The sequence below is a fragment of the Artibeus jamaicensis genome, unplaced genomic scaffold (genome assembly GCF_021234435.1).
Source record: "Artibeus jamaicensis isolate MK-2021 breed Jamaican fruit bat unplaced genomic scaffold, CSHL_Jam_final contig_519, whole genome shotgun sequence".
Lineage (NCBI taxonomy): Eukaryota > Metazoa > Chordata > Mammalia > Chiroptera > Phyllostomidae > Artibeus > Artibeus jamaicensis.
This window is the reverse complement of record NW_026521871.1, coordinates 21,672,587-21,688,189: the sequence shown is the minus strand read 5'-3', so window position 1 is coordinate 21,688,189 and position 15,603 is coordinate 21,672,587. Positions and strand designations below refer to the sequence as shown.

The following is a 15,603-nucleotide window of genomic DNA, read 5'->3' as shown; positions in this document are numbered from 1 at the left end:
AGGTGAGGACAGTGGAGGGAAAACACAGGCCACAGGTCAGCGACTAAGTAGATGTGAGGAAGCACCATCCTGAGACAGTAGCTCTCCCAGCAGTGGCCTGCCTGGAGGTGTGTGGCTCTGGCAGGACAAGGACACTGTGGGGCTGGGGGAGAACCAAGGCCTGTGCTCTCGGTAGGCTGGGGACTCACCCAAGCAGGTACTGCTAACTTATGGGCTGAGGGGATGCCACGATGTCTAGGCAGGAAACTGCCCTCCAGGAGTGTACAATCAGGTCCAGGAGATCACTGTGCCAGTGCTTTGCACGCATTACTTCATTTCTGAACACAAGTGACCAGTGCCCTGAAGATACTCCCCGGGCCTGGGCCGGCTGGGGCGGGGAGCTGGATGCAGAGGGTGAAGGAATAGTCAGGCGTGAAGCCAGGTGAAGGGGTCAGTGACGGGATGTGGGGGAGGAGCAGGACAAGCGTATTTTTTAAAAGCAAACAGGCACCATGGGGGATTGGAGAGGCGTGGTCACAGCTGCTTCCAGAGCACATTTCTGCTGTGTCTGACCCCATGCCGATCACACTGTGAAACACTCACACCTGTGTCCACAGGCTGGCCTGCCAGATGGCAGGCGCTGCGAGAGTATTTCTGGCCTCGGGGATGGTTGTAGGCACCGGCCGGGAACACCACAAGGCTAAGAGTGGTGGGTCAAACACAGAACTACAGGAACCCATCTCGTCCTGTAGGGTTAGCGCCACAGGAGGCACTCACTTGTGCAGACAGAGGCAGAAAAGGGGGTGTTGGGGCAGGGCTGGGGGCCAGAAGTGGCAGCTGAGGCTGACTCCAGGGGCACCTTTGCCAACAAGTAAGGACACAGGACCCGGGAGGCACAGGTCTGTGGCATTCAAAGATACAGCTGACGGATCTATGATGTATGTCCAGGCAGAACATGGGCCAGTGATTGCTGAGTCGCCCCCTCTCCACCCCAGGCTGTCCTCTTTACGAAGGACGCACACTGACCTTGTCCCCATAGCGAAGCTTCAGCCTCTCCCTGATGAGCAGCCCTTTAATCAGCAGCTTCCAGTGCCCAATGGCCCGCTTCTCTCTTTTCTGCAGCAGAAACAGGGTAAGCATGAAATGTTCAGTACTGCCATCTTCAGGAAAAATATCAAAGTGGAACCTGTGGACACACAAATCTATATCAAATATTTTATAGGTTTAAGAAAAGTTCAACTATACCAAGTCCAGGTTTAAAAAAAGTTCAACTATACCAAATCTCAAGTTTTAAAATTGGAGTGACTTGTAAGAGGCATGAAAGGCATCAAAGACAAAAGCCCCTTTGTAACTGTTTCTGACTCTGAAACTTGTAGGGAAAAGGTTCTCCACACCTGGACCACAGGCAGTTCCTTTTAACAGAGGCAGGTGTCAGCAGCGGGACTGGGATCCAGAGAGCTGACAAGTATAGCAGCGGGCAGACAGTGGTTTCTGAGGTGTAGGCGGGGCCATTTTATCCAGTGCTGGCCCCTGTGGGGCCTTCCGTGCGGTCAGGGAGCCAGAAAGAGCTTCAGAGAACACGACTCTCCTTTCACAGTCGCTGCCAGTGAGGCACCTGTCCACCCCAAGCACCCAGCCTGCTCACCTCCTTCTCCTTCTTTTCAATGAGTGCCTGCTCATTTTCCCAGGCGGCCAGGAGCACGTCTTTGTATTCCTCGCAGACTACATACCCGTCAGTTCTGTGGGGATGCAACACGGGTGGTCTTCGAGCTCGGTTTCTGCTCTGGCCTCTCTCCCTCCCGTTGCGGAAGGACAGTGGGCCGCTCCTAAGCTCTGAAGGATTGCCTGTGTCAGCTGGCCCACAGTCCTGGCCACAGCTGCTCAGGTACCGCTCATGCAGAAGGCAGGCCCATGGACACTGGCACTGCCTATGAACTGGGATGAGCCCCTCCCCACCCCCACCACATGCAGGTAGAGGTCACCAACCAATAATGCTGACCCCACAGGTCACCTGTGACCACCCCCAGAAAACAGTGTTTTAATCTAACATCATTAGATGCTGGCTTCACTGGTTTTTCTGCCTCTGGATGGAAGCCAGAGTAAAGGTGTCAAAAGTGCAAAGGTAAAGTGTTAAGGCTCATTTTCCAAGTTCAGAGTAAAACCTGGAAAATAAGATCCACTGGGCCTCAACTCCCACCAACCCCACATCAATTTCCCACCCCCTTCGCCTCCCCGCCCTCCTTCCAGCCTCCATGGAAGACGCCTCACGCACACAGGATAGGAGTAGCCCCTATGGAAATCGAAGCCAGTGATGGCCTGAGCACAGTCGATGCCTAGCTTACGAGCCACACGGTGCAGGTTGGGCAGATTCAGTTGGACGCAGCCAACAGGCATCATGCTGGGCAGGAAGAGGTACACGTTCCCAAATTCATTCCGGGGGACCTGCGGAGGGTAGCATGCCAGGTCTGGCAAGTTGCAGAATAAAGCAGCCTGGTCCTAACCCCACTGAGGGCTGCCCTTACCTTTCCATCCACAGCAACGGGTGGCTGGTACTCCTCTGTCTGCCACCTGCCAAACAGGCCCAGGTCATTTTGGTCCTGCAGCTGGGGCTCTGCGAGGCGGGCTCTCCGGGCCCGGTTGGAAGAGCCTTTCACCATCTACACCAGAGGGAACAGCCAGTTTACAACAAAGGCTACCACCTCCTGAGTGCTTACTGCACAGTGCGGCAGGTACTGTGCTCAGTGCTTTGCACCTGTTACAGAACAAACAGCAGATGAAACTGAGATGGGGGTGCACTTTATTCCCTTTATGAATGAATACTAGAGCTACTACCCCCAGCTACTGCCACTCAGTAGCTGACATCGACAGAATGCCCACTGTCCCAGGCTTGGTTTTCAGTCCTCTCTATGCATTTAATATTTTGAGATCACGGCTGATACTGAAACAGCAGAAAGCAAAACAACAGACAAGGTGAGATTACTGTTCTTTGTTCTAAACTTTCATCAGTGAAAGGGAAACTGACATTTGGAAATGATGTCACTTAAGATCCCATGGCCAGGTGAGCGACAGGGCCAGGGTTCCATTCCAGAAAACGAACTGTGCCACGTACCCTGGCAGTTCGAAGCGCCGAGCACCCTCCTACAGCTGACAGTCAGCACCAAGTTCTCACTGGGGAGTGAGGGGTGAAGGGAGTGGAAGACTGACGGGGAGGAAGGGGTGGTGGGACTTCAACGTGGAGGCGTGGCACAGGCGTGGGCTGTGGACTGGCTCCTGGGCCTAAGCTGCCTCTGGTGCAGGGGTTGGCAAACCCTTCTGTGAAGGGTCACATACAGCCTGCTGCATACTCTTTATCTCTTTTTAAAATCCATTAAAAAATGGAAAAAGCATTCTGAGACTAAGGGGCCCATGAAAAAGACCCGGGCTGGATGTGACCTATGAGCTGTCTGCCGCTGCCCGCTGTTCCAGGGGCCATTTCTGCCATGGTCTCTGGGCACACCACCTGTCACCCCTGTGTGGGTCAGTCCCTTTCTAAGGGAGCCCTTCATCCAGTGCTGTTCGGTAAAGACCCAATGAGCATCTATGACAGACCGCACCGCAACATCAGTCACGGGGGCAGTCTTGGTTTTTAAGGAGCATGGGCTCCTGCTGGGAGACAGAAATTACAAGTCAGAGTGAAGAGTAAAGGGCCAAATGGGGCCCAGAGGCAGGGCCTTTGTCACCCTAAGGGGAGAGGTTCGGAGAGGTTCAGACAGGCTGTTCAGAAGAGGCCCCATCTCAGCTGAGTCTGAAAGGGCAAGAGGGACTGATCAAGCGAAAAGGGCTGCGGCGAGAGGTGTTTGGGACTGTGAGTATCAGGACTGCAGAAGCTCTGGTGCGCAGGAGGAAACGTGGGCACTGGAGCCCCACAGGTACTGTGACACAGGGAAGAGGTGGGACTCTGGGTGGGGTGAGGTGGGCCACCCGGGAGGTGTCACATGCACCCTGTGTTTCAGAAAGATCCCACGATGGCAGTACTGGAAATGAACAGAAGGGCTGCAGGCGGCTGCAATCCAAACAAGAAGAAAAGGCACAAGTTGGGAGGTGCGACAGCAGGCTTCAGAACACGAGGAGGGCTTGAAATCTGGAATGATACCAGAACTGTGCTAACGTAATAGCCACTACACACTTGAAATGTGCCTAATGGAAATGAGATGCACTGAAAATAAAATACTAGATTTCAAAGCCTTAATAAAAAGAAAAATATGTAAAATATCAACATTCTAAAATATTACATGCTGAAATGACAATATTTCAAATATATTTGAAAATGTTTTAGAATTGTTTTATTGATTATGCTATTATAGTTGTCCTGATTTTTCCCTTTCCCCCTCTCCACCCGGCATCCTCTACTCCCTCGGGAAATGCGCTGTTGTTCATGTCCATGGGCCACAAGTGTTAAGTCCTTTGGCTACTCCATTTTCTATACCGTACTTTACATACCCATGGCTATTCTGTAACTACCTATTTGTATTTCTTAATCCCCTCACCTCTTCACCCATTCTCCCACACCCCCCTCCCATCTGGCAACTATCAAAAAGCTCTCTGTATCCATGATTCTGTCTGTTCTTGTTTGCTTAGTTTGTTCTTTAGATTCAACTGTTGAAAGATATATATTTATTGCCATTTTATTGTTCATAGTTTTGATCTTCCTCTTTTTCTTAAAGTAAGTCCCGTTAACATTTCACATAATAATGGTTCAGTAATGATGAACTCCTTTAGTTTTTTGTCTGGGAAACTCTTTATCTGCCCTTCCATTCTAAATGATAGCTTTCCTAGGTGGAGCAATCTTGGCTGCAGGTCCTGGGTTTGCATCACTTTGAATATTTCTTGCCAATTCCTTCTTGCCTACAAAGCTTCTTTTGAGAAATCAGCCGACAGTCTTATGGGAACTCCCCTGTAGGTAACTGCTTCTTCTCTTGCTGCTTTTAAGATCCTCTATAACCTTTGGCATTTTAATTATGATGTGTCTTGCAGTGGACCTCTTTGCATCCATCATAATTGGGGGACTATTTCGCAATTATGCCTATTTCCTTCACCAAATTAGGAAAGTTCTTTCACTACATTTTGAAGTTTTTTCAAATAGATTTCCAATTTCCTGCTCTTTCTCTTCTCTTTCTGGCACTCCTATAATGTAAATGTTGGACCTCCTGAACTTATCCCAAAGGCTGCTTATACTATTCTCATGTTTTTGGATTCTTTTTTGCTCCTGTTGTTCTGATTGTTTTTTGGTTCCTTATGTTTCAAATCATTGATTTGATTCTCAGCTTCATCCACTCTATAGCTGTTTGTTTCCCTGTAAATTGTTCTTTATTTCAATTAGTGAATACTTTGTTTCTGACTGGATCTTTTTTATGCTGCTGAGGTCCTAAGTTCCTTGAGTATCATTATAATCAATGTTTTGAACTCTGCATCTGATAGCTGCTTATATCCACTTCATTTAGTTCTTTTTCTGGAGTTCTGAGCTATCCTTTCATTTAGCCCATTTCTGTCTCATTTTGGCAGCCTCCCTGTGTTTGTTTCTGTGTATTAGGTAGAGCTGCTTTGACTCGTCTTGGCAGCAAGGCCTAATATAGTTGGTGACCTGTAGAGTCCAGGGACACAGCCGCTCCTATCACCCAAGCTGGGTAATTGAGGTGTGCCCTTTGTGTGAGTCGCGTACACCTTTCTCTTGTAGTTGAGCCTTGGTTGCTGTTGACAGGTTAATGGGAGGGATTTACCTAGGCCAGTGAGCTGCAAGGACTGGCTGTGACCACTGCCCACCAAACTCTGCCCTCCATGGAGGATCAGCTGTGTATTGGCAGGCTGGTCGTGGTCCGATGCAGTCTGTAGCTGTCCCCTGGGTGCCCTAGCCCTGGAGTTTCCTGTGTGGTGCAGACCAAGGTCAGCTCCCACCTGTGTCTGACCTGGGGCACCCTGCCTGAGTTATAAAGCAACCTGAGATGGCTGCTACTTGTGCTGAGCTTAGAGATTCCCGTGGGAAGCCAAGCTGACTGCTGCTAGTGCCAGGCCTGGGGCTCACTGAGGCCAGCTGTTGCTTGTTTGATAGGATTTAGGAAGTTATGAAGCTTGTGCCAAGACCAGCCATTGATATGAAAAAGCAGTTTGGGTGGGGCAGAATCTCTGGGGATCTACAAGGTGGGTCAGTGTTAGCCAGCTTGATGGAGTCTCAGATATGGCACCAGTTTACCGACTCTGGGGTGAGTGTTTAGAAAAGGGACACCGGCCTCTGTTGCCTGGATACCACACACTTCAGTTTCTCCCTGTATGCCACTGGTGCCTTTCAAGCTGCCATCCTGATAATACAGCTCTGAGGGAGTGAGTCTGAGCAGGTGAGTATGTGTGTGGGTTCTTCAAGAGGAACTGCTTGGGCTCTGGAAATTTCTTCCACTGACTCAGTCCCCATTGATTTTTGCAGCCAGAAGTCATGGGGACTTATCTCCTTGGCACTGGAATCCTGGGCTGGTGGGCCTGGTGTGAGGCTGGGACTCCTCCTCCCAAGATTTCCCTCTTGAATTTTTATCCACCACACACGGGCATGGGATCAGCCCATTCTGCATCTGCACCCCTCCTGTCAGTCTGGATAGATGTGGTTTCTTTAATTCTGCACTTGTCAGACTTCCATTCAACTCGATTTTGTAGTTGTCCAACTTCCACTAGATTTCTGATAGTTCTGAGTGATGGTTGTTCAATATTTTAGTTGTAATTTTGATGTATTTGAAAATATTTAAGCATATTAAAATTGTTTCTATTTTTAAAATTTTAATGTGGCTAGTAAAAAATTTAAATTTGTATTCCAATCAGACAGTGCTATTTGAAATGAAGAGGCTGGTTATTGAATAGGAGGAGCATGAAAGCAAGGTGAAGGTCTGTGGGAGACCCCGGGGCCGATCCTCCAGGTCCACGCAGGAATGCACTCCAGCCTGCTTCTGGCACGATCTGCTCCCAATGCCTGCAGCCCCTGCCCACCCAACTGAGGCATCCCCGTCCCACAGTCTGACCACCCAAAGGGCTCCTTCTGCGATCTGACAAAAAGAACAAATGTGTCTCCGTGGCCAGCCACTGTCCTCCCCTGGTTAAACAGGGCTGGGTGTCCCGTGACGAGTGTTGTGGTACTGTACTGAATCATGTGTCCTGTGGGCAGCTGACCTGACTCAGTGCAGCGGTACGTGGGAGGGAACCACACTGGAGCAGAGGCAGGGCCTGGGACTGCTGTCTGGGTGCTGCCAGTACCCTAACTGTAAGGCCTTGGACAAGCGATTTCCCCTGAGTTCTCATGTTCTCATATGTACAGCAGGCATCATAATGCTAACTCTATGGATGGTTAAACTTGGTAGAGAATTTATACGTGCAAAATGCACAGTAAGTTACCAAGTAGAAGGATGCTGATGACTGATGACTGTCCACAAAGAGCAGGGCTTCGGCCTCTTAGACCAACTCAGTAACACAGCTCCTACCTACACAGCGCTTAAGCACACACCAGGAATCAGAGCACTGCTTTTTGGCCTAGATTTCTGGCATGCTCTGGAATATCCATTTCTTACAAATTCCTTATTAAAGGCAGACATTTATATGCATTCCTCCTCTTATAATCCTTCTCAAACTAGAAAAGGCAGACCTGGGTTCCTATCCTGGGCACATACTCAGCAACCCTTAGTCTCTACTTCTCGTCTCTGGGGTGTTCCACTCAGCCTTGGTCCTGAGCCTCCCCGGTGCCCTCGGGGTTCCCCCCAACCCCCCATCTCTAGTTACCTTGTAGGGCACTTCTCCAAGCCTCACCACTCTTCCTTGTTTCAGCCATGTGTCCCTGGAGTGCAGGACATGCACGCAATCCCTACCGGAGCCAACAGAGGGAGACAAAGGACAAATTCAGTTCACAACCTGCCTAACAGCACAGTATGGAGAGGAACCCCAAGCATGGGTGCTCATATGACCTCCCAGAAGGAAGAGCACAGCCTGGGGCACTCTTCTGAGGCTCTTTCTGCCTCACGCCCTGGAGCAGGCTCTGCTCCTGAGAGAACCAGGGGACCTGCCTCAGACAGACAGTTAACTTGGACTTCCTGTCTTTGAAGGTGTGAGTCCACTCAGAAAACCTGACCTACATGGAGTTACTGTGTCTGTCCTGGGCTTCACACCATACCCTCACCTCTCCCCTCACAGTGAGATTCCCTCCACAGCCTGCAGGGGTAGAGGAAAAAGTCACAGCAGTGCAGGCACAGGTCCTTACCACCGAGCAAGTGCCTGCCCAGGTGTGGTCTGCTGCTAAATTCTGTGGGGTGTCCAGAGAAGGGGTGGTGAGCCCAAAAGACTATATGCAAATTATAATTACACTAATAAATCACCATGGAATTAAGGTTCATGTTCATGGAACATCAAGTAATTCCTGGCACCCTGTGATTAGGAGAAAGATTCTCTAGCTTCACTCTCCTTCCAGGGCTAAGAGCTATGCCCCAGCCTTGCAATTCTACTTGCACGCCCATCTCTTCTCCAGGCTGTGGCCCTGAACTCTCTCTGCCCAGAAAGCAGGGCTCCATGGAGCACGGGCACTAAATTTCCCTCTAGTGCAGAAACCAGGCCCTTCACCTACCTGCCAGTCTGAAGCTGATGTTCAGTGTAATACCACAGCCCTGGGTGAACCACCGCTGTGCCACCTCTTAGTGGGGTGGTGCTGGACTTTCCCTCCCTAAGCCTCAGAACCTTCCCCTACACTCAGGGATAATGAACTCTGCCCTTGTGCCTCGCAGGGTTGCTGGGAGGACCGGACTCTTTCCAGGTGCTGGAGCAGCACTTCTCTCTCCACAGCATCACTGCCCGAGCTGAGCACTCCAGCCACACTCCCACTGCAGGCTGCACGCCCAATCGCCCAAACCAGTGATTGTGTCATGGGCGCCAGGGAGGAGTGGACATCCCCCAGGAGAGCAGTAGGCCATTGGACACACACCTCTCAGAGTAAATCTCAACTTCTAATCACTTCACACCCATTAGGATGGTTATTACCCGAAAAACAGAGAGCAAGTGTTGGTTAGAGATGTGGAGCTCAACTTCCGCCAAGATGGACGCCAAGAAACACCTACGCGTCCATGCAGAACCAAATCTAAAAACAAAGTTTTAACAAGAATAAACACAACCAAACCACACAGAAAATCGACAATACGGAGTCCAGAGACAACGAAATGCTCAGCTAAACTGGTAAGAAGAGCGAAGCCAGCAGCGCAGTGGGTTGGCAAAAAAGATCCCCGAATGGGTGGTGCGCAAGCAGCCAAAGGCCCAGATCCCAGTTTCGGGCTAGCTACGGGTGGACACAGGGAAGAGACGAGGCTGGCTGTCTGCGGTCGGTAGAGCATTTGCGTGCAGATAAACCAGTGAAGAGGCGAGCACTGAGATCGCACGGTGCAGGGCGGCGGGCTCGCACATTTCGTTCGGATAAACAAGCTGGGTTGGTGGGATGGACTGGCGAGCAGAGAGGACCGCCATTGCTCCCTCTCTGACCCCGCTCCCACATACAGTGTCACAAACCAGCGACCTAAGTTGCCCCGTCCTGGTAAACAACTGAGGCTCCGCTTTTCATACTTAATGGGCACGAACAGACCAAAAATGGCTCAAGAACAACTCAGAGCCCCAGAGCTGATAAATCTAAGTGATGAAGAAATAGCCAAACTTTCAGATGCACAGTTTAAAACACTGTTGATCAGGATGCTCACAGAACTGGTTGGTTTTAGTCACAAATTAGAGAAACATATGAAAGCTAAAATAATTGAAAAGAATGGTAATGCACAGGAAACCAACAGTAATGGAAAGGAAATTGGGACTCACATCAAGGGAGTAGACCAGAAGGAAGGAAAAAATGACCAAACAGAAAAGAATGAAGAAACAAGAATTTAAAAAAATGAGGAGAGACTTAGGAACCTCCAGGACATTTTTAAACGCTCCAACATCCGACTTATGGGGGTACCAGAAGGGGGAAAGGAACAGCCACCAGTGGAAAACTTATTTGAACAAATAATATAAGAGAACTTCCCCATTCTGGAAAAGGAAACAGACTTCCAGGAAATCCAGGAAGCTCAGAGAGTCCCAAAAAAGTTGGACCCAAGAAGAAACACACCAAGGCACATCATCATTACATTAGCCAAGATTAAAATGAAGGAGAGAATCCTAGAAGCAGCAAGAGCTAAGGGGACAGCCGCCTACAAAGGAGTTCCCATCAGACTGTCAGCAGATTTCTCAAAAGAGACCTTACAGGCAAGAAGGGGCTGGAAAGAGGTATTCCAAGTCATGAAAACCAAAGACCTACATCCAAGATTGCTCTATCCAGCAAAACTTTCATTTAGAATGGAAGGACAGATAAAGTTCTTCTCAGATAAGGTAAAATTCAAGGAGTTCATCACCACCAAGCCCTTATTATATGAAATGTTAAAGGGACTTATCTAAGAAAAAGAAGATAAAAAAAGATGAACAGTGAAAGGACAGCAAACTCACAGTTAGTAACAACCACACCTGAAACAAAAGCAAACTAAGAGGACAGCTAGATCAGGAGCAGAACCATAGAAATGAAGATCACGTGGAGGATTAGCAACAGGGGAGTGAGAGAAGGAGAAGGGGGGAGAAGGTACAGAAAATAAGTAGCATAGACAGTAGGCAGAAAATAGATAGGGGAGGGTAAGAATAGTAGGGGAAATACAGAATCTAAAGAACTTGAGACATGTGTTCATGAACTAAAGGGGGGGATGGTGGAGGAGGGGTGTGCAGGGTGGAGGGGAAAGGAGGGGGGGAATAGAACAACTGTAATGGCATAATCAATAAAAGATGTTTAAAAAAAAAGAGATGTGGAGAAACAGAAACCCTTGTGCTCTGCTGGTAGAGGTATGAAGTGGTGCAGCTGCTGTCGGCAGCGGCACCTCAGTTCTACAGAACGGAAAATGCAGAATTACCTGTGATGCAGCAATTCTACTTGTGGGGCATATACTCCAAAGAACTGGAGGCGGAGTCTCAAAGAGATATTTACACTCCTGTGTTCATAGCAGCGTTATTGACAATGGCCGAAAAGAACAAGCGGTACCAGTGCCCACCCATGGACGCTAATCACATAAGGACAAACACTGTGTGAGTCCACTTCTATGAGGTCTCTAGAGCAGCCAAATTCACAGACACAGGGAGAGGGATGGTGGTTGCTGGGGGAGGGGGAAGGAATTTTCAAGAGTTAGTGTTTAATGGGCACAGAGTTTCATTTGGGAAAATGAAAAAGTTCTGGAGATGGGGGGTGGCGATGGTTGCACAACAGTGACAGTGTACTAAATGCCACTGAACCGTACACATAAAAATAGTTAAACGGTAAATTTCGTTACACATTTTACTACATTAAAAATTGTTTGCCTCTTGTGCTTTCCCCGTGACTGACCCTTGCCTTCCCTTCCCACCAGACTTCCTGTCTCCCAGCCACTTGAGGAAGCCTGCGCCTTTTGCTCTGTCAAGGCGGCCTGGGCTCTGGAGGCTGTGACTGTGGCCCCTGAGGCCCCTGACAGGCGTGGTGCTTCCTGATGTGGACCCTAAAGCGCCAACAGGGACCCTGGGCAAGGTGCCTGACTCCTGCAGGACCGACACAGAAAGTAGTCCCGGGTCACAGGACTCAAACCATCTGTTCATGCGGACTTTCCTGTTTCCTTTTTTCTCCTTCTTTTCCCATTTCTTAAGAACATCGACTTTTTCATCTTGTATTTCAATGTTTTTTAAAAAGATAACTTTTTAATTAAAGATTTTATTTATTTATTTTTAGAGAGTGGGGAAGAGATGGAGAAAGAGAGAGAAACATCCATGTACGGTTGCCTCCTGCACGCCCCTCGCTGGGGACCTGGCCTGCAACCCAGGCATGTGCCCTGACTGGGAATCGAACTGGTGACCCTTGGTTCCCAGTCTGCGCTCAATCCACTGAGTTATACCAGCCAGGGCTAAAAAAGATCACTTTGTTTATTTCTACTGCTATTTCTTTTTTTTTTAAGATTTTATTTACATATTTTTGGAGAGAAGGGAAGGGAGGGGGAAAGAGAGAAAAACATCCATGTGTGGATGCCTCTCACATGCCCCCTCCTGGGGACCTGGCCCGCAACCCAGGCATGTGGCCTGACTGGGAATCGAACCAGCAACCCTTTGGGTTCGAAGGTCAACACTCAGTCCACTGAGCTACACCAGCCAGAGTTCTACTGCTATTTTTTAAGAGTTCTGCTTCTACTTTTTTTTTACCTTAAATTTATATTAAAATTTTTTCAGTTTTAATTTTATATGTATTTTATATTCATTTTCTACTCTTATTTCCTTCACTACTTCTTCAGTACTTTCTTTTTACTCAGGATAAAATATATACAACATAAAATATACCATCATAATTATTTTTAAGTTTGGTGGCATCGAGGACATTCACTTTGCTGTGTAACCATCCCTACCAGCCATCTCCAGAACTTTTTCATCTTCCCAAACAGAAGCTCTACACACATTAGAATATCCGTTAACTTTAACTTTTATTGAATCCTTTCTTCTTTCCTTTTGTATGTTTTAGCTTATATTTGCGGGGTGTGCTTATATGGTCCTGTGGGAACCTCGTCTGTCCACTTTTTATTTCCCCTACAACACCCCACCCCACTCGTCCTTTAATCCTCGTTTTAATTTCCGAGCTTCACTCTCCTCTACACGTCGCCCCACACAACAGCACACGTGCACACAATAACGCTCATTCCACATGACAAATGGGATGAATGCCATTACCAGCCCTTTGCCCCAGAAGAAGGCTGACAGTCCCAGGGCCCCAGGAAGCCCCAGCAGGCCACCGCACGCACCTGGAGTAGACGGCTTCCCCGCGACAATATCCAATGATCGCGGCTGTCTCAGGATAGATGGCCTCGTATTTCAGGAGATGCCTCTTCAAGGCGTACAGAGGGTGGTTCTTGTATGTGCCAATGACACAGGGTAAAGGCTGGTCCAGGTGCTTTGCCTGAAACTGGGAAGGCCAGAGAGACTATGTCGAGCATGCATTTTAGAAGAGGAAATGAGGTTTGAGGTGAGCAAACCTCAGACCAACTTGTTCAGATAACAGATAGTGGAGCAGAGCTTTCATAAGCACCAAAAAGTGTAACACTGTCCTGGCTGGTGTGGCTCAGTGGGTTGAGTGTGGGCCTGCGAACCAAAGGGTTTGATTCTCAGTCAGGGCACAGGCCTGGGTTGCAGGCCAGGTCCCCAGTAGTAGGGTGCGAGAGGCAACCACATATTGATGTTTCTCTTTCTCCCTTCCTTCCTCTCTAAAAAAATTAAAAAACAAACAAACAAACAAAATACTTAACACTGTCTTTGTAGCTCTAGTGTTAGGTAGGTTTTAGGTAAATCAAAAGCTAAGAAAAATCAAGTATTTCTGTGGCTCATAGCAACTTTGCAAACTCATCTAACCTATTCCTCAGCCAGCTCTAGCAGATGAGTTCCCATTCTTTTAAGGAGTTTCACGGAAGAAAAACAGTTTTCTTCAGGAAAGAGGCCTTATCTCAAAGTGACATCACTGTTCTGCAGTGCGGGTTTCCATGACAGCTCTCACAGGACAGCAAAGTGAGTTGTTCACACCCTGTGACTGTTTTGAGTCCCCTATGATACATATTCTTTTAGCACTTGTTTGAGGAACCTGATTTTCTAGTGGACAATTCCACGGCTGTAATTCACATCCTACTCACTGAGGTCTCCTACCTTGCCCCTTAGCAGCTCTTGAAAACCCTCCAATGCATCAGTGAGGACCTGCACTGTGGCACAGCCAGGAGTAGGCTGGACCCTGCACGGGGTTAGCTCCCAGGATGAAGACTTTATTTAGTTAGGCTGGTCACAATGCCATCTGCACAATTCCCATTTCCTTGGCCATGTTTTAGTAATGTGAACCGGGAACGGCCCCAGAGGGAACTCTCAGTGCAGGATGAACTGCACTGCTACAGAAAATGTGAAATAAACCCACGCTCCACCCACCCTGAGGAACTGGACATAATTCTTTGGCAAATCTGGGCACATTCCCGTGTGGAGATGCTGAGCCCCACCAACCCCACGACTGCCGTGCACAAGCAGCCCAAGCCTTCCTCCTGAAACCAGGTGACAACACTGTTCCATTTCAGTTCAGAAGCCGGCCTCCCAGTGGGCCTTCTTCACAGACGGAAGGTACGTCCTCATCCTCAGTCCCTCCCTTCCCAGTGTGTGTGCCTGTGTCAGTGCACATGTCTGGAAATGCGGGGGGGTCGGGGTGGGGAGAGGAATTAATGAGTTTTTTCTTCTTTCACTCAGTATCACTTATATGACTTCATAAATATTTCAAAGCTCCCAATTTATAACTGGGCAATAACTAAAAGTATACAGTCTTCAAAAAGCAAGACAGATCTGGGTTCAAATACCAAGTCAGTTAATGTCTTGGATCCTAAATCTTTAACTGATAAAATTAAAGCAATAGTAATCCCAGCTTTACAGTGTTGTAATAACTGATGAGATAAACACTAAAAATACCAAACACAGGCTGGGCATACATACAGTGCTCAAATATGGAAATAATTTTAGCAACTCAATGGGTCTTTGAGCCCGTGGCAGCCGAGGCCTTACCTCCGAGTCTTCTTTCTTTTCCCTTTCCACCAGGAGGCTCTGGTAGGGTCTCAAGGTTTCAGCCCACCACTTGGCATCAACTCGGCACTTGCGGGTCACTGTCATCCAGGCTGGGTCATACCTCTGGGTGACATCCCGGACCCAGCCATCATTGTCAATGCCCACAACGTAGGTCATGGGCTTGGTGGCGTACCTGTGACACGTCAGGGCCTGGCCTACCACACCATGCACACAGTCCACACACACCCACTTTTCCTCCTGCTCACAGAACACCTCTAGCCACTGGTCCACACCAGCTGTGTTTTTTTGTTCTGTCCCCTCACCAATGCTGGACATTTTCTTGCTTTTCTTACTCTTAGTGTTTGAAGAGTTTGTGGATGCTGCTGGAGAGCCAGGGTGCTTACGAAGGCTTCCATGTTGGGTCCCGGATTTACTTTTGGATCTTGCCTTTGTCCCTTGAGAGGCTGGAGCCCTCCTCTGCCTTGAAGGACCAGGCTCAGAATCCTCGTCGGATGGATGATGAGCTTCCCCGCTGGAGAGCTCGAAGTCAGAGGCACTGCTGGCCTTGTTACTCCCACTCTCCTCCTCTTTATAAGACACCCTGGAGCCCACCCGCAGCTTCCGGCCATGAGGGCGTCTCTGGGTCTCCTCCTCCTGCTCTTCCGCCTGGTCCTCTTCCTGCCCAGAAGAGGAGGACTCTCTCCGCTTCTTCTTGATGGCAGCTGCCACGCCCCTCTTCCCTCTAGCACTTGCGCTGCTAGTGTCCTTAGAAGAAGTGCTCTTTTTCCTGGTTCCTCTGCTGGTCTTCGGTTGGGTTTGGTTTTCTGAAACTAGGCTGGGAGTTTCTGAGGAGCCTGCAGGACCTTCTGTGGATCTCTCTTTAGGTTTCTTTCCCTTAAACAGAACAGAAATTTTGCTTTTTCTTTTTTGCTAATGATGGGCTAGAGATCCTGTAACAGGCTTGAGTCACTGGCTAGAGAACCA

The 15,603-nt window shown here is 48.8% G+C and overlaps 1 protein-coding gene across 3 annotated transcripts in view; it reads right to left on the bottom strand.

Moving 5' to 3' along the window:
* The window catches only part of XPC (XPC complex subunit, DNA damage recognition and repair factor), a 40,356-nt gene that overhangs the window by 1,073 nt on the left and 23,680 nt on the right, over window positions 1-15,603 (bottom strand). The window contains exons 9-16 of one of the 3 annotated variants that reach the window (XM_053669509.1): window positions 14,620-15,513; window positions 12,840-13,000; window positions 7,768-7,849; window positions 2,502-2,636; window positions 2,252-2,421; window positions 1,625-1,718; window positions 1,006-1,095; window positions 2-380 (exon numbers count right to left, since the gene is read on the bottom strand). In XM_053669509.1, the coding sequence (XP_053525484.1) occupies window positions 312-380; window positions 1,006-1,095; window positions 1,625-1,718; window positions 2,252-2,421; window positions 2,502-2,636; window positions 7,768-7,849; window positions 12,840-13,000; window positions 14,620-15,513 (1,695 nt within the window). In that variant the 3' untranslated portion in view covers window positions 2-311. The other 2 variants (XM_037139369.2, XM_053669510.1) reach the window with 2 other exon arrangements.